A 19,377-nucleotide genomic window follows, 5' to 3' on the forward strand; every position below is an offset into this window, starting at 1 on the left:
GGAAAACAGAGGGACCACTGTAACTGAACAATAATTTAAAAAATTTTTAAATTAAGAAGACCAAAACACTAAAAAATCTGATATATAACATAGACAAACATTAACAGAGTTAAATAAAACAATTATACAAATGCAATATTATATATGTATGTTATACATAGATATAAAGATGCTGAATTTTTTAATGAAATTACACCAACATGACTGTTGCAAATAGATTTTCACCAGAAACCAACTGTGAAATGAAGATTGTGGGGCAATTATTACAGTAAAGATCAGTGACTTTAGAAAGGAGGAAAAATAATTAAGATTGCGCAGAAGAATTTGAGCTGCAGTGTCATCTGAATGAAGATCTTAGCTGATCGTGCAGAGGATTCTGGACTAGCATGGCCCTTCAGAAAAGTCTCAAGTTAGGGCAAGAAGGCTGGACTGCTGTGCTCCAATATTAATCAGGCTGTCTAGGGATTGGGGTGCCCTTCAAAAGAGGTATGAACTTGGGTGAGGCAATTTTATTCAAGTTAGGCAATTCCCAAAGAAGACAGTGATCTGAGGGCCTTCTTCAGAAGCACTGCTGGTCACTAATGGAGTAGGTCCTTCCTTTCAGAAGACAGTTCTGGTTGGCATAGTGTCTACTACAGCACCATTTATTACCTATCACATTGGCAACAATTCAAGCCCTGAATATGTTCTGTAACACGTCCATGGGGAAACAGGTACCGTACATATTGCTGGTAGATGTGAAAAATGCTTCCTGTATAGAGGAATATGATGAGGTCTGTCCAGAAAAAGTCTGGCCATCATTAATATAACGAGAACCGTTTGCATGACATTGAGGTAAAGTGGCAGCCAAGGAGAGTGGACTGGAATGCTTGTGCATGAAGAGTGATGATATCACTGTACTAGTCAGTGGGGACAGTAAATGCCATTGAGTGAACATGTATACTGTGTGGCTGTCACATTCAAAATGATGGAGTGAGTAAAGCAATGCATCTGCATCAGATTTTGTGTTAAGCTCAAACATTCCTCTATGGAAACTGTTCTGATGATTCAGAAGGCCACAGCTATAGGCAACTGGTAATTGACAGCTTTATTATGACAATGCACCACTCATATATCACATCTCATGCAGTTTTTTGGGAAAACATCAAATCACCAGATGACTCAGGCTCCCTATATTTCAGATTTGGCACCCTGCAACTTCTGGCTCTTCCCATAACTAAAATCACCTTTGAAAGGGAAGAGAGTTCAGACCATTGATGAGATTCAGAAAAACATAATGGGGCAGCTGATGGTGACTGAGAGAATTGTGTGAGGTCCCAAGGTGCCTACTTTGAAAGGGGCTGAGGCATCATTGTCCTATGTACAATGTTTCTTGTATCTTATATCTTCTTCAATAAATGTCTCTATTTTTCATAGTACATGGCTGGATACCCTCTGGACAGAACTTGAATATCCTGAAGATATTTCCCTATACATTAAGCAACAAACACACACATATACAGAGTTAATTACTACAGTGTTATTTGAGGTGTGCATCACTGGAGGCTAGATGAATTAGTTATGGTATACCTACGCAGTGAAGAATTGTATAATAATAAAAAGACAGAAGTTTTTCTAGGGGTCTAATAGGTGTTTATATGATGAATGATGATAGTGTAGAGGTAATAAATCTTAACCAAAGGAAGGAAGAAAAGCTCTTTTATTATTCCCTTTGAAATGCATGATGTCAGTCTGTATAGGGCACTTTGTGCCACAACCCTCCTTCTGGTGCTTCTGTACAGAATTATTCAGAAATGAACATAGAAATGGGAAGTTGCTTCTGATTCACTTGCAAGAGCAGTGTGAGTAATACACTTGTTTAAAATTCACTAGAGGAAACCATGAGAATCTGACTAATTAAGAGAAAAAAACTTTAATAGGGCAAAGAAGACTGGCATATTTAAATATTAAAAAAAGAAGCTATGAAGGTCCAAGTTTTGGTACTTGACTTATGAGAGGTGTTTAAGGAAATTGTGTAATTCCTTGAACAAAAAAAATATAGATTATATGTTTGGAAAAAAAAGACAGAAGATCTATAGTGAATAGAGAGCATGCCCTATACTCTCTCTAATTTATATGTATATGCACAATTAGGTTTACACTTATATTTATAGTGATAAAATGTTAATTTTTAGCTATATAGTTTCCCTGGTCAAAGAGAAAAATAATTAATTTGTATATGTGATCAGTGAGAATGTGACGAGACCAAGCCTTCTCAGTATCTAAATTTAAATCACATTGATATGAAATTTAATTGAAGATATTAACTAGAACACAAACATATACAATGTATACATACAGAGAGAGGAAGCATAGAAATCTATCATTTATGTATCTACCTACATACCTACTTATTTATTTATCACTACTTATATATCTATAGCCTCTAAAATGCCCAGAATTAATAATGTTTTAAACAATGAGTGTGCCTAACCCCAAACTTTTATATATAAATACCATAACCCAGTAGAAGAAAACTCTGTGGATAAATGATTGATTACAGATATGGTACATAGGAAGTAAAATGTTCTTGGAACATCTTATTGTGCAGAAAGAAAGACATGCTTAAAGATTAATATCATTTTCAAAGAATAGAGGATTGAACTGAAGGAGTTTCCACTAATCAATTTTTAGCAATTTCATTATTCTAAAGAATAAGAACAGTAACAGAAAATAATATTTTAAATGTTTAAGTCTATAATAATATAAGAAAGGAAAGAGAGAGAGTTAACATATGAGGGGGAAAAATAGAGGATGTTCTTTTTACTGAAAAATGCTATTTAATAAATATAGCAGTGACATCTGAATCCAAAAATCACTGTGAAATAGTAATTATACAGGGAAAGGTCATAAATAAATGATGTCAAAGCCACTGAGTGAAAAGTTTATAGAGAAAAGCTGTTTACATAATGTGCAAGTATTATTCTACTTTTAATTACAAAGCAAAATGTATTTTCACAATGAATGTATTTCACAGTTATATAAATAACAGTGTCATGAGTGTGAGGGTATGTAATCGTGCATGTGCATTCTTATATGAGGCAGAAGTGTCCAATCACCTATATAGTATTCTTGCCTAAAAAGTTTAGCCTACATTAAATAATTAGAAAACAATCAGGTAAATAAAAAGTGCTAAATATTCTACCACAGCAATTTTCAATCTTTTTCATCTCATGGCACACATAAAATAATTACTAAAAGTCTGAGGCAGACCAAAAATATATATATTTTTGCTGATCTGACAAAAAAATATGTATAATTTTTTTCAAAGCTATCAAAATGATTTATTGATGAGTGCATTCTTTTTCTTTTCCCAATGGACATCCATTTTATATTAATTTTCCTTGAGTTTGTATCCTCAGCTTTTTTCCTAAATCTTTACTAATAATACAAATTTTAAGATTATATTCTATTGATTATGCTATTACAGTTGTCCTGATTTTTCTCCTTTTGTGCACCTCCACCCAGTGCCCTCTACTCCCTCAGGAAATGCTCCCACCATTGTTTGTGTCCGGGGTCATGTGTATAAGTTCTTTGGCTACCCAATTCCATGTACTGTACTTCGCATACCCATGGCTCAAAAATAGGAATAATTTTGATTCATTCACATCAGATGGCTATTGTAGTGCTGTATGTTGTCATTTTCTAATTCGACAATCTAAAGAAAAAGATTTCAGTGCACCTGACTAAATAATCAGGTATTGCACGTTTTAAAAATTCCTGTGGAACACCGGTTAAAATTGCTATTCTGTAAGATCACTGCACCAAGAGCCTTAAAAATGGTCAAAGTTGTAGAAATAAAAAAGATAACTGTTTTACTTCAAAAAACAATAAAGAGATGGCAAACCAAGTACAATATGTAAACATTGATTGGATTCAGCATTTTAAAAAAATATACTATATGAGAAGTTATGGAAATTAGAGTACAGACCATATATTTAGATGATATTAATATGAATATTCACAGGTGTGATATGCAATTTGCTTATATGATAAAATATCTTTAACCTTGACAGATGTATATTAAAGTATTTAGGGCTGAAATAGCCTGATATAGCCTGATACTTACTACTCACTTTCAAGTGATGCAGCAAACACACAAACAAAAAAAAAGCAAAAGCAGATATTTGAAATGTTGACTTTGGTGAATCTATGTAAAGATTTTATGAGTGCTTATGTATTAGTCATTCAGCCTTTTTGTAGGTTTGATTATTTTCTCAATAAAAAGCAAGCAAAAGAGATACAATTTCATTCTCATTAATGTGACAAAAATTTAAATACCCTGATGAAATTAACTATTAATGTGGAAGTAAGGAAGATGTGTACCAATAGAAACTCATATTTCTATTAGACTATATATAACTTTGGGAAATATTTTGTCACTATCTAATTAAGTAGAAGACATGTATATCCTCTGACTAAGCAATCCCACTTCTTGTTGTTTGTCCCAAGAAAACCCTGCCACGGTTATCAAGAGACATTAATAAAATTGTCACAACCAACTTTTTGAAAAAGCATAAATCGGGAAACACTCAGATGTCAAGAAGAAGATGAATAATGCTATATTTATACAACAAAATACCATATAGCGATAAAAGTTAACCATGGCTTCAAGCATCAACATGAGTTAATCTCAGAAATAAATTATTAATTAAAAATAGCAAATCTTGTAGTGATGCACATGGTATAAAGTTTGAAATAAAATAACCCTTAATATTTATTTGGAATAAAGTTTGTTCTGAAATGTTTTATTTAAATCTGTCCACGCTGCACAGCTGTCAATCATTTAGATGAGACTTTGGTCAAAGTTCTATGTCTGCAACAAATGCCCAGATGACATACCTGACCAGATGATGCACAGGAGATCCTCATGTAGAGATATCTTCTGAGTGGTTTGCCGACAGCATAAGAATAAAGGCACTGTCTTCCCTGACTTTATGTGTATACAAATGTGTGCACATTATTGAGATGGAAAACAAGAAAGTGAATATCAGTTGAGAATTAAAGAATTAAAAGTGACACAGGCAGCTGTTATTTTTGTGTTGAACAGAGAGATACTGTTTACATTTTTAAAAATTAATATCTTCTATTTCTTTGCAGAGTAAAAGTGAGCAAATTACTGTACGCCATTTAACATCAGGAAACTGGGAAGTGATAAAGATCTTGGCATATGATGAAACTACTCAAAAAATGTGAGCACTTTTGGTTCTAAGGTCAGATGGGACGTCAGATTGTCAACTGCAGTATTTTCTGCCAGATTTATGTTTTACCTTCCATGGTCTTAGTCCAAACAATATGCACACATAATAGAGTCTCTGTCCGTCCCCCAGGGAGTCACTTACATGGGCACATGCACGCACACACACACATGCACACATACTCAGAGAGACTGAGAGAGATCATGAAAAAGTGTGATATTTTTAGAAAAAATATATTTTCCAAAGGGATCAAAGTGCTGTGATTAAATAATAGAGAAGCTCTTCTACATTTTTGACAGTATAAAAATTGGAGTAAAAAGAGTGTGGCAAAAATTGATTTGTATCTGATGCTTGTGTTGTTTTCTTTCCTGGGCAGTTACTTTTTGAGCACTGAGTCCTCTCCCAGAGGGAGACAGTTGTACAGGTAAGCCACGCAAATCTCTCTCTACACAGGGTGATTTTTCAATGTCCTTCTTTATAGCTTAACAATGGGGTGGAGAAATCAGAAGTTGTTTTTGACATGGCTGGGGAAAAGCCAACTTTGCATGGCAAAACCTTACACTCTTGATCCAGTCCCTCTGCTTAAACCTTTCTGATCCTCAAGCATTTGAACCAAAGTGGAGACCATCTTGCTGCTCCTTTTTAGTTCACCTGTCTTTATAGTCTCAAAATATTTTTATGAGTCTTGCTTTTCTTAACTACCTATATCATAGACATTCACATATTTCCCCAGTGGTCTTTTCTTTTGCTAAGCCTCATTTTGAATTTTCAGGGCATTAATATTGTACACATGCAGTTTATTTCTGAACAAAATAAAAGCATTGAGAATGCTTATTGGACTGAATCCAGTGGAAGTATCTCCTTCCACTGCCTCCCCACCACAGTGTGTAAAATACATTGTTTGTTATTAAAGTCAGTAATACTTGTTTACTAAAACAAAACAATGGATGGGGAATATTTTCATCTGTCTGATTTTCCCAGATGGAAAGTTAAATTCATAAGAGCGGCTTAAGGTCAAGTCTATCTAGTATTAAAATGTCTCCTCACTTAGAAAGTTTCAGTAGGACTTCACAAGAATGAGTTTTGTTTTCACCTGGCAAGCAATTTATTAATTCTGGACTTTAAATACACTCTCTAATTTCCAGTTCATAATTTTAAAGTGTCAAAACTGCCACAGAATATTCTCAGTGAAAATTCATCATGTTAGAAGAAGAATCACCACTGAGTCTTACCAAGTAGCCTAGACTTTCCTTTGATAGTGAAAATGCATGTTTAAAGTGACCTATCTCCCCCTAATTCATCCATATATTTATATTTATGGATAAATTGCTTTGAGCTCAAGCAAGCCTCTCCTTTTTATCACCCCTTCTAATATGGCATTTTCATATTCTGTGTCTTTTCTCTTAGAGTCTGGAACTCACTTTCTCAATCCTAATAACTTCCAAAGGAAGGACAGTTTTTCATTTAAAGACACTGACTCTAATTTTGGTTTAGTTGTCTTAATCAAAGTACTGGTCACTTTTTTTTTTTTTAGATACCTGAAGCTTATCTTCATTGAAATTTATACTATGATTGATTTTGACAGTCATGAAAACCTTTTAAGATGTGGAAATATTTGACCAATGGTTTATTTCTCTCATTTTTATTAAAATCTTAAAGGAAAACTAGTGTTAGAATATTAGACTTGGCCAGGTTGAATCAATGGAACTCCTGCAATTTCTCCTCCCTTTATTAGCCTAAAATGTGATTTGAATAACAATGACTTCTTAGATTTGTGTGCTTGACTTTCTCCTTAGTGAATAAGGCAGAAGAGTCAATTATTCTGTGACTGGTGCTAGCATAACAGGCTGTGCTATAAAGAAAACATAGTACCAATAAATTTCTCCTTAAATAGCTCATCAAATGTCAGTTGGCTTGACTGTAAGGTAATGTTAGTGTTTAATCCAGAAAACTCAATCAATGTCTTGTTAAGGCCATAAAAATAATAACTGGCTAACAAATTAGGTACTCTTGCAGAATCAGAAGTGCTACCATATTGAATGTTACACTTTAGTATGAAAATTTGCTTTTTTATTTCAGTAATTTCATAGTCTAAATTATGAGAAAATACCAACATTAACTTCTAGGAAACGTGGATCTGAAAACTTACATGGAGTAAAGAAAGTAAAGGTTTTAAATTCTAGTTATGTCACTAAATATCATTATGTAAATAGTATGTATTTGTAAACTTCCTCTAGTGAAGTTTGCACATATTGTGAATATAATTAATGACATTGGACTGTATACTTAAAATGGTTAAAATGGCAAATGTTGTATGTGTGTATATACACCAGGAACTAATACAGAAAGTATATAAACCAGACACTTAAGTGCCTAGTGTATATTAATCACATTTACTAGAAAAAAATTAGATTGTAAACTAAGAATGTTTCAAATATGAAATTGTGATTTTTAAACCATATTTGATTACTCCTGGTGCTTCTGATACTAAAATCAAAATCCCTGTCCCCATGTGCATGCCTGCAGTACATCAAAATCAGCATGACCATGAGTCATTTCCAAATGTATAGCCCAAATCATGTTTCATTCCAAAGTAAAATTGAGAATATTTTGTCAAATCAACATATATTAAATGTAGTATCAATAGTGTTTTTATCTATCAGAATAGATAATTTATGACATGCTTTTTTTAAAAAATATTTCCAGATATGAAATTTAGCCTTGGGGATATATTTCATACTCTCTGACCTTAAGCATCACTCATTTTGTAAACTAAAGTGACTATTGCTTTTTTTTTTTTAATTACCTCCCTGATGTCTCAATGTATGATTGCTAACATTATATATATTATTATATCACTGCAAATATTTAGTGGGAAAAATTTAATATCAAATTCTAATGCTTAGAATGTTGAGTGGAGTAAATAATGAGTTTGTTTTTTGTGTGTGACTGGAGAAACCATTTATTAGTCTTTCAATTAATATATATTGGTGATGACTTTATGCTAGTCTCTATGGGTAAGTCCTTTTGATACTTTACAAAGAAATACCTATACGGAAAATGCTGTTAAAGATAAGCTTTAGTGAGTTCTGTGGAAATCAATTTCTTTATTTATAAGCATACGTACATATTACATACAGATATACATATATAATTTTAATTTTCTTAAATAGGAGGAATCTGTGTATGTCAACATTAAGAATGTAAATTTACTTTGTATTTGTATAGTAAGTCATAATTTACAATAAAACTCCATGCAAGTAACACTGTAGTTCTTCTGTTAATGGTAACATTTAAACTTAGATGACTTACATTGAAGTACCTGGAATGGCAGTACCTCTAATTTTGTTTTCTTTTTCCCAGTGCTTCTACTGAAGGATTATTGAATCGTCAATGTATTTCATGTAATTTTATGAAAGAACGATGTACATATTTTGGTGCCAGTTTTAGTCCTATGAATCAACATTTCTTATTACTCTGTAAAGGTAAAAGATGATTTCTGATAAGCTTTATTTTATTGATTTTATCTGATCAACATCTATTACTATCATTAGTAACTGTTACTCTTTAGCTATATGATTTTTCTATTATTTTTCTAGCTATATAAATTTTCTTAATTTATAAGTTTTTGTTCAAAGTTATAAATTATGTATTTACCAAAGTATAAATTATATTTATATACTTCATTTAGAAGTAGGCATTGGTAGTAAGTAGACATGATCAACAAGGGCTGTTTGAACATGGACCTTTTAAAAAAGTGAACAAAGATATTTACATCAGCAAAGTTATACTACAATAATAAACTAATTTAGTTATATTTCAGAAAAGCAATAGTCATTAAAATATTGGCTTGATTGTGAAAAGGTTTAGGATAAGCAGAAATTGAATTTCCTGGGTCTAGTCCCATTCAATTCAGACAAATTACACTCACCCCAATTCTTCTATCTGTAAGTGGTATAGTCTTATACAGGGGTATGGTATCTCTAAGTTATTTTCATAGAAATCATTGTCTCTTTAATAAAATACTATATTTCCCAGAGTTGAAATGAGAGACATGTCCTCCTGTAATGTGATAAACTGAGTGCTACTGCTTCAGCTCATACTGTAAGCTGTCCTGTTTTAACACACTGTGAAGAATAAACCAACACTTAACCCATTTAAATTATTTTTCCTCTTGATATCTGAAATGAAGTAATCAAAAGAAAAAGAAAAAGAGAAAGTACATGTTTGATGATGCCAGGGGAAAATAGTTAGGCCTCTATATAGAGCTCCCTAGAGAAGTGAAGTTTCTTATGGTTACACCTGAATTAACTAGTATATTTGAAATAATTAGTGATTTCAGTAACATACTTTTAAAAATTAAGATATTATTAGCCCTCATTTTTATTTATCTTGTTAATGAAACAATTCTAATATGCATGCATTTTTTTTTCTTGGCTGAGTGGGTAAGTAGAATTTAATCTTGCTTGTGCAGATGAGGGAGGGGTCAAAGAGCCAAAATCAGCTTTCTGAATATCTGTGACTATTCTATAAAAGACTAGAGAAAGAGAGAGGAAGTTGTATCATATTGGCTAAAACCACAGACATATAGAACTATAGGAGATTTTGGAAAAAAGGTACCTTAACATTAATCTATATAAACAGGTTCTTTCCCCATATGTTCTTATTTTTCTGAATAAAATATCCATAGAAGAATGAGTCTAGTGGTCTGGTTTCTGTTTCATTATGTTTTATCTATGAAATATTTCCATTTGGGAAAATATCATGTAACCTCTCCAGTAATTATTATTTAGATGTCTTTAAAATGTTTATGCATGTATTTTTAAAATCCAGGTCCAGGAGTCCCAGTGATCAGCCTACACACCACAGACAACCCATCAAGTAAGTACAGGGACACAGTAATGCAGAATAGCCATGGTTAGTATTGTTCTTAGGTATTATGTTATTTATTCTGAGTGTTGTACTCTTCAGAACCTTCTTCAAAAGAATCCCCAGCACAAAGAAAGCTGTGTAGGCACCATCAACTTGACCTTGTGCATATAAGTGAAACAGTAAAGCAAGTGGTTTAGGCATGTTACAGCTGGAGTTGGATCTTATATGCCTGAAATAAGTTATCTACTGTGTTTGTATTAAATGAGCAGTGATTGCTTAGGCTTATTTAAATATATTTTAGTCTACTCGTCCCTTTGTGCCCTTGGATTATTCTTTCCTGGGCCTCCTATAAATTATTCCTCTAGAGCAACACATTTTGTGTACTCCTGGGAACATTATGAAGATTATATATATAATTTTAGCTTTTTATTATGAAGATTATATATAGATATATATATATTTATTTTAGCTCTTTGTTCCTGATATTCATAACTTTATAATTTTATGTATTCATTTATTCTTTTATGTATTTATTCAACTGTCCTTTGTCTACTGAGTGAGCACTTACTTTATCAAGCAACATGACAGAGGTTGGATCTTCATTGCTTACAGGACATAGTCAACATGTTTAAGAACTTATAGTAGAGTGTTTAAGTAAATGCATGGCTGAGTTAATCTTAACAATGAATAGCCAGATTGCTTCCTGACACCTGTTCTTACTTCTTCTTACTTTTTTCCATGTTTCTTTTCCTTCTTTCAATTTAAACAAATTTATTTAATTAATATTCTTAGGTTCTAATGATTTCTGTGGGATACTATAATGTTGTAAATTAGGCTTATATTTAACTTATTTAATCCTCAGAACACCATCTGACATTGTTAATTTTATTATTTTATTTTAAAGATGAGGGGACACATTCTGAAAGTTTAAATAACTTGGCTAGAGTCATACTAATAGGTGACATAGTCAGGATTCTGATGGGACAGTCTGGTTCCAGAATAGGGTTTGTAATTGCTTCTGCATGATGGCATCTGATTCTATTGACTTTTTGACTCTCACATCATATGCTTATATTTAAGTAGAAGTTTTACTGAGATGCCTAAACTTAAAAGAAATGCAGTTATAAAAGTGCAATGTTGAATTACAAATTTCAGTTTCAGAGTGCAGAGGAAGACCTTTTATGCTCTTCAGATACTACCATATGATGACTTCTTGCCTATTCCAGATAAAAACAAAATTTCTAGATTTGTAATTAAGTTTTGTATGGTTGTAAAAACTTTAGCACATCTTTCGGTTCCTACTTATTAGTATAAATCTTTAAAAGGTTATGGTAAGCACGTTAAATCTATTCAATATTAACTCTGACAGCAGCAATAATGATGACAAAAACAGTATATCTGATAAAATAGAAAGTAGGTTGAATTTTATAGATAGAAAAATCAGTGTATATAATGAGCTCATTACATACCTTTTGTGGAATCTGAGATGAGATATATTTGAAACATAAGATGCACTCAATAAAAGGCAACTATCTGTGTACATTGTATATTCTGTAAAACTTTAAAAATCATTAAAAATTTTAATTAATTTCATTCTGTGATCACAAGGCAACGTTGTTTTCTAATAAGTTTTGCTGCAAATCATGAAACACTTTTGTCTAAAGGAAATCTTTCTGATTTCTCCATTTATAACCAAATTCTGATCATCATAAGGTCATGCAAAATAAAAGGGAGCTGTGAACAGTGGTCAGATGCCTAAATTTTCTTCTAAAAAACAATTAAGATGAAATGTACATTTAATTACAACTAAATCTTTGGACTAATGGATCTTTTAGTAAAACTTTGTTAATCTACTCAAGCAGTTACAACTCATTTTGGGGTCACATGAAGTAGAACACGACATAAAAAGAAAATTGAAAAAAGAAAAATGGAATTATTTAATAAACATGGAAAACTTTTAAACCCTCTAGTTACCAAAGAAATGCAAAGTAAAACACTGCTGTATAATTTTTCCTAACAAATTAATAGCATCAAAAATTTGCATTGCTAATGAGGATATAATGAGAACCTCTTAACTTCATGGTAGAAATACAAATTATAGCAAACATTTTGCATAAGTCAGAAGCCTTAACTCTTGTATATCTATTTATTTAGTGTTTTTCCTTGTAATAGTTTACACTGGGGAAACAATCCTAGAGAAAATTATAATAGAGCTATTGATTATAGTGAAAAAACAAAATGCAACATTAAAAAAGGATAATTTGTAAATGCACTGTAATGGAATATAGATTATTGTGCTGAATATTTTCCATTTGTCCTTGCAGAACCACTCTTAATTCTGTTTTTCTCTGCCCTGGTCTTTGCCCCAGAAGTAATATGTATGGAAGACAGGTTCTGTTGTCATTTGGCTGTCATTTAGATTCATCTTAAGTATATTGTGTAGGTGGCTGAAGAAAAGAGAAAGTCATTTTGTAGTGGCTATACCCCTGGCCTCACCCCTGTGCAGTCACCTAGCTTGCTACAGGTTCTGGCTTGAGGACCCTGTTGAACTTTCACACAAACATTTCCAAGTAACTGCTCCCTCACCTTGGCCTGCAGGTCTATCTACTGTCATACAAGTCCTAGGTCATTACGTTATTTTTTGTGATCACCTGCATATTGTCCATATAGTTGGAAATAGTCATTTATTAAATTTTCTTCAAATTATTCTAATAAAGTTGCCATTAGTTTCCCATTAAGATTAAAGATTAAAATATGTTGGGAAGGGCATTGGGGGGGAAAGGTGAAAAAGGTAAAGGGATAAAGTAAAAATTGATAGTTACAAAATAGTCACAGATATGTACAGTACAGGAAATATAATCAATAATATTGTAATAACTAAGTTTGGTGCCAACGGGTACTACAGTTATTGGGGAGATCATTTATTAAATTATATGTGTATAACCACTATGCTGTATACCTGAAATAATATAATATTGAATGTCAACTATAATTGAAAACTTTTAAAAATAATTAAAAATAAAAATACATTTACTAAAGTGATTTCTTAAAAAAATGTTTAAGCTATATCTCTAAGTGATTAAAGAGTCTAAATGCTTATGCCACTTGAACAAAACTATTTGAAAATGAATAGAAAAAATCAGGAAGAAAATATTTGCAAGTGATAAATAAAACTCTTGCATCTACCTGGCAGCCTTCCAGGTAATATTTTCTTCTTTCTTCTTGAGTGTTCTCCTAATGCTCTACAGTAGATGTATATTACTTTTACAATGAAAAAGAAACCCTTCAATAAAATGCTCAGTGACTTCAGACAAGGTATAAATATGTAAAATTTTACTTTAATATTTCAAAAGTCCTTTGACTAACATTACTGTTATTCTGTCTCCTCCTTTTATATTTTTATATTTCTTTTTTATTTTACACGTATGAGGTTTTTTCTTTTCCACTCATTTCTTCGTCTCTTCTTTCTTTTTCCTTTCTCCCCATTCTATCTCTTTCTTCTCATCCTGCTTTATATTTCTGCTTTCTGATCTCTCCTTTCTCCTTCACAAATTTCTGTTCTTATTTTCTTCCCTTTTCTGCTCAGTCCTACACTTAATATTATGTTTTGACACATCCTTCACCCCATCACAGTTTACAAAACATTTTTACAAAGCTTATTTTCTGAATTCAACATGATAAAATGCTATCTGCTCTTAATATTTTTAAAATGGCTTTTATATTTTCTATATTTATTTTTTCTTAAATAAAATTTATTTTCTATATTCTTTTATTCTTAACTATAATTCTATTTTATTAATAGAATTAGTAAAACCATGGATTGTTTTTATTTCATGGGTAAATGAATGGCCTTTGATTTAGAAGTAAAAATTTCTCAACTGTCCCTATATTCATGTAGTAGGTTTATTTTTCCCATTGATATTTGATAGCAAAGAGAAACCCTGAACAATTATTAGTATATTACCCTCATATTGTGCCTATTGTTGTATCTATTTATTTATTCATTTATTTAATCAATTAGCCACTTTCCTACAATAAACCATTGTTTATTTTATTAAAACAAATTTTAACAAGATGATCTGTACTTAAAGTTAAAATTTTAACAGGCTTTAGTTTTTATAAATTGCACCATTTGTAGTTAACAAATATCAAGTAATATTGGCTTCTTATCAATATAAAAATGAATAATTTTTCCCTCAAGTAAATGTATTAAGAGAATTTTCATCACAGTTCTTAGATTTTAAATGCTGAATCCATGATGAAGTTTACAGAGTATTTACATTTTAGATTTTGTAATTGAATGTTTGGGATAGCTTTCTTGAAAACATATTGATATTTAAATAATATGAACTTTCTTATATGTTGGGGAAAGGAAAAAATCTCTGAAAACATTCAATTTCTCTAATTTGTATTATAGAGAATGGCATTTATTTATAAGGGAGGTGGTTTGATGTACCTGAAATTACACATAGAATTCAAAGCCAAATGCAGGAAACTGAAAATTAAATGTTTATAATAGAATATGATAATTTTTCTTGTAAAAGGGGGCACAAATAATAAAAAAAGTCAGAGGAAAGGCATTTCAGAAAGAATGTGAATATACAATCGTTAGAAAGCATGAAAATGTTCAGACTTTCAAGAAAAGGTTGTTCAATGTGTCTGGGACAAAGTATATTTAAGAAAGCAAAGATATATGTTATAGAGATAGACTGGAGATATCATAAAAACCTTATATTTCATTCTAAGGAGTTTGAATTTAATACATTATCATTGATAAACTATTGACAATTTAAAAAAATTCTTAACCTGTCCGTAGAGTAATTGGAAGTAGACATGGCCTCTTGCGAAACAGAAAGAGAAACAAGGAGAAAAGAAAAAGAGAAAGAAGGAGAAAAGAAAGGAAAAGAAAAAAAAATAAAATGAAAACTGGATAAAATATACAAAACAACAATTTTCAAGCATGGGACAACAGGACAGTTTGCACATCTCTGAAAGCAGGGAAACAAGTGAGATTTAATTGTAATTGCTCTGGCTTTCTGGCTGGAATCATTTTCTGAATTCTAGTGAAATGAGAAGCAATCTAAGAAGAGTACAAGTTGTCCCTCTGTATCTGCAGGTTCTGTATCTATGGGTTCAATCAAATGTGAATTTAAAACATTCAAGGAAAAATGTTACATTGTTGCTGATGTTTAATATGTAGTTACACCTATGGATGGTTGCACCTGTACTGAATATATACAGACTTCTTTTTTCTAGTAATTTTTCCCTAAACAATACATACTCTCTTATACTCTCTTTATACTCTCTTAAGTACTATAAGTAGTCTAGAGATTATTTAAAGTATAGAGAAGAGTGTGTGTAGATTATAATGCATATAGTATGCCATTTTATATAAAGGACTTCGGCATCATCAGATTGTGGATTCTTTGGGAGTTCTGAAATCAGTCACCTTTGGAGTTGAAGAGATAACTGAATTATGGTACTGTAGAGTCAGATTGAAACTTTTAGACTAGTGGGAAGGTGAAAAGGCAATAGAGAGGAAGAAGACACAGGGAGAAAGAACCTCAGAAATTTGCATAGGACTATAAGTATTCATCTTGAGCCTATTGTTGAAAATATCTCAAAACATACAAGTTAAATGTTAGAGGAAGACACTCTTTGAGCCTAGTAAATGTAGAGTTCACACAGTGCAGGATACTGTAACGTTTACAGGAGATCCCAGAAGAGTCAGGCTTCAGCAATAGAAACGAACTATCCATACAGCAAAGGTCACTTAAATATGCACTGAAGAAAATATTTTTTAAAATTTTGAAATGATTAAGCTGACTTGCAAATAGCCTAAAACAGCTGCCAGAAAGAACAAAGTCCAATATTTTTTTAAATAACAGAACAAAATCCAGAACTCACTAACATTAATATCAGAATGGTCAGAATCTAATAAAACATCACTGGCTATGTGAAGAAACCAGAAAATATGACTCATTATGAGGAAAAAAAAAAACAGTGAATAAAAACAGACTTGGAAATGAGAGAGATGATAGAACCCAGTGACAAATACAAAAAACCTGCTATTATAAATATGTTTAAAAGAACAAGAAAAATTAAGAGAATATGAAAAAACAGGATATATTATTTAAGGGAACATTATAAACTTAAAATATATGAAAAAAACCTTAACACTTATGAACTAAAATCAGATTAAACCTTACAGAAGATCAATGAACTTGAAACATTATCAAAGAAAACTGGAGTCACAGAGAAAAAAAAGAATGAAAGAAATGAACAGAGCCCAACTTAATTTATATTTTTAATTGAAGTCAGAAAGGGGAGGCATGGAAAAATATTTGATGAAATAGAGACTAATCCAAATTTTTAATTGACTTTGTTGGGGTGACATTGGTTAATAAAATTATATAGGTTTTGGGTACACAATTCTTTCATAAATCATCTGAATACTGTACTGTGTGTTTACCATTGCAAGTGAAGTCTCCTCCCATCACCATTTATCCCCCCTTTATCCTCTTCTTCATCCTCTAACTCCCTTTACCTTTTTTAATCACCATGCTTTTGTCTGTGTTTATGGTTTTTTTTCTTTGCTGAATCCCTTGATTAAGGTGAAAAAATTGCTCAACAAACCTTAAACAGGATAAATCCCAATATAAAAACAGTGATTAAAAAAATGTTAAATCATCAAAAATAGAAACACATTGTATCCATGTATTATACACATACTAACAAAACTATGAATGACTGTGGACTTATCAGAAGAAAGCAAACCAAAATGTGATAGTGCAGAAATGTTCAAAATGCAGATAAAAAACAAAATAAAATCCTCAAACTAGAGTAACAAAAGTGAAGCCAAAATAAAAAATCAAGAGGCTGAAAATGTTTTGACATGAGACTTGCACTTAGAAATAACTAATAAAGAGCATGGATATGGCCTATATGCAATAACATATGAGTGCTTTAAGGACAATATGCTAAGGAAATAAACCAGTCACAGAAGGACGCAAATGGCATGATTAGAGAAGAAATGAGAAAAATAATTTAAAAAATATTTTGAGCCAAGTAAAATTGAAAACAAAACTAATCCCAATTTGGGGAAACCTAACATAATTAGAAATAAATTTATGGCTCTAAATTGTTACTTTATAAGTAAGGAAAACCTTTTGTTTTCTTTTTTCTTTTTTTAATTTTAGTTTTAAATCATATTTATGCTATTACAGTTGTCTCAATTTTTCCCCCTTTGCCCTCCTCCACCCATCCCATGCTGCCCCCCTCTCCCACAGTCAGTTCCCACTCTGTTGTCCATGTCCATGGGTCATTCATACATGTTCTTGGTTTAGTTCCTTCTCCTTCTTTCCACCATTGTCCTCCTTCCCCATCCCCTCTGGTCACTTTCAGTCTGTTCCATGTTTCCTTGCCTGTGATTTATTTTGTTTCTTAGTTTATTTTGTTGAATATATTCCACTTGTAGGTGAGGTCATATGGTATTTGTCTTTCACCGACTGGCTTATTTCACTTAGCATAATATTCTCCAGTTCCACCCTGTTGTCGCAAAAGGTAGGAGTTCCTTCTTTCTTTCTTTTTTTATTTTTTAAATGCATATTTTATTTTATTTATGTATTTGTTTAAATGTCAAGATCTATTATAAAATATTAAAAAAATTTAAATCCATTATAAAGTCTCAGCAATCATGACACTTGCACAGAAATAATCAAGTAGATCAATGAAATAAAATGAGCATTCCAGAAACACACATATATGTCTGTCTAAAAAGGTAATATATGATTAAATTGATATTTCAAGTCAATGGGGAAAATAAGGCTTATTCAACAAATAAGGGGCATGGACCAATATTACTTGAAATAAAACAAATATAGAGCCCTATTTCACACATTATACAACAAATATTCAGGAGAGTTAAAAATCAATAAGTAAAATCGAAGGAGCTTTAGGAGAAAATACAAACTAATATTTTTCTTACCCTGAAGAAAAATATTCAAACCCAGAAGCTATAAAGTATTGACAATATGACTGTATTAAACCCTTAAGACTATACAGTAATATTCATGTAAAAAAATTAAAGGATAAGTAATAGAATAGGAAAGGGTTTGTAACATATCTATAATAGGTTTAATAGATTTTGGATTTTTTTGATTTTTAGGGAAAAAATTCTATAAATATTTAATCAAAAATGGATAAAGAATACCAAAAAGTCATGTAAAGCTTTTTTAAAAAATAATAGAAATGGGCAAAAAGTATACAAAATCAGGTTTAGTTTCAACAAATAATAAAGTAACAATTAAAAGAACACATCATTGCCACAATCAGATTAATAAGTATTAAACATATTGGTAATATCAAGTATTGGTGACCATGAAAGGAACTGGGTATTCATAGACTCTTTTTCTTCATCATAAAGCAGTCCCTTTAGTACTTTGTATGCTGGTTTGGCGGAGGTGTATTCCTTTAGCCTTCTTTTGTTTGGGAAGCTCCTTACTTTGTCTTTCATTTTAATTGAGAGTTGTGCTGGTAGAGCAGTCTTGATTGCAGACCTTTGCTTTTCATTACTTGGAATATTTCTTACCATTCCTTTCTGGCTGGTAGTGTTTCTGTTGAGAAGTCAGCTGCTAGCCTTATCAGTGCTCCCTACCTCTTTCTTCCTTGCTGCCTTTAGTATTCTCCATTTTCTTTAATATTTGCCATTTTAATGATGATGTGTCTTGGCGTGGGTCTCATTGGGTTCCTCCTGAATGTTCCTCTGCGCTTCCTGGACTTGTGTGAATTTTTCTCTTCTCCAATTAGGGAAGTTTTCCATCATTACTTTATCAAACCAATTTTCTATCCCTTGCTCCTTTTCTTCTCCTTCTGGTATCTCTATTATACGGATATTATTACGTTTCAGGTTGTCCTGCATTTCATCAATGCCTCTTCATTCTTTTTGAGTCTTTTTTCATTTTATTGCTCTTTCTGGCAGCTTTTTTTCTACCTTATCATCCAGCTCACTGATTTAATCTTCTGCTTCATCTAGCCTGCTTTTGATTCCTCCTACTGTGTTCTTCAATTCAGAAATTGTATTCTTCATTTCCTCTTGTCTCTTACTAATCATTTCTATATCATTTTTCATGCCAATATAGTTTGCAGTAAATTCCTTGCAGTTTTTCGTAATTCTGAGCTCATTGAGCTCATTGAGCTTCTTTAGAACCATTGTTTTGAACTCAGTATCTGATCGTATACTTGGCTCTATTTCATTTACTTCTCTTCC

General features: G+C 31.7%; 1 protein-coding gene across 1 annotated transcript in view; it reads left to right on the plus strand.

Moving 5' to 3' along the window:
• Positions 1-19,377, plus strand: part of DPP10 (dipeptidyl peptidase like 10) — a 715,542-nt gene that overhangs the window by 662,616 nt on the left and 33,549 nt on the right. Inside the window, exons 14-17 of the mRNA XM_054574986.1 lie at positions 5,140-5,231; positions 5,614-5,661; positions 8,601-8,722; positions 10,071-10,118. Of these exons, the coding sequence (XP_054430961.1) occupies positions 5,140-5,231; positions 5,614-5,661; positions 8,601-8,722; positions 10,071-10,118 (310 nt within the window). The remainder of the gene's footprint in view (positions 1-5,139; positions 5,232-5,613; positions 5,662-8,600; positions 8,723-10,070; positions 10,119-19,377) is intronic.

This window comes from Pteronotus mesoamericanus, unplaced genomic scaffold (genome assembly GCF_021234165.1).
Source record: "Pteronotus mesoamericanus isolate MK-2021 breed Mesoamerican mustached bat unplaced genomic scaffold, CSHL_Meso_final contig_27, whole genome shotgun sequence".
In the NCBI taxonomy this organism is placed as follows: Eukaryota; Metazoa; Chordata; class Mammalia; order Chiroptera; family Mormoopidae; genus Pteronotus; species Pteronotus mesoamericanus.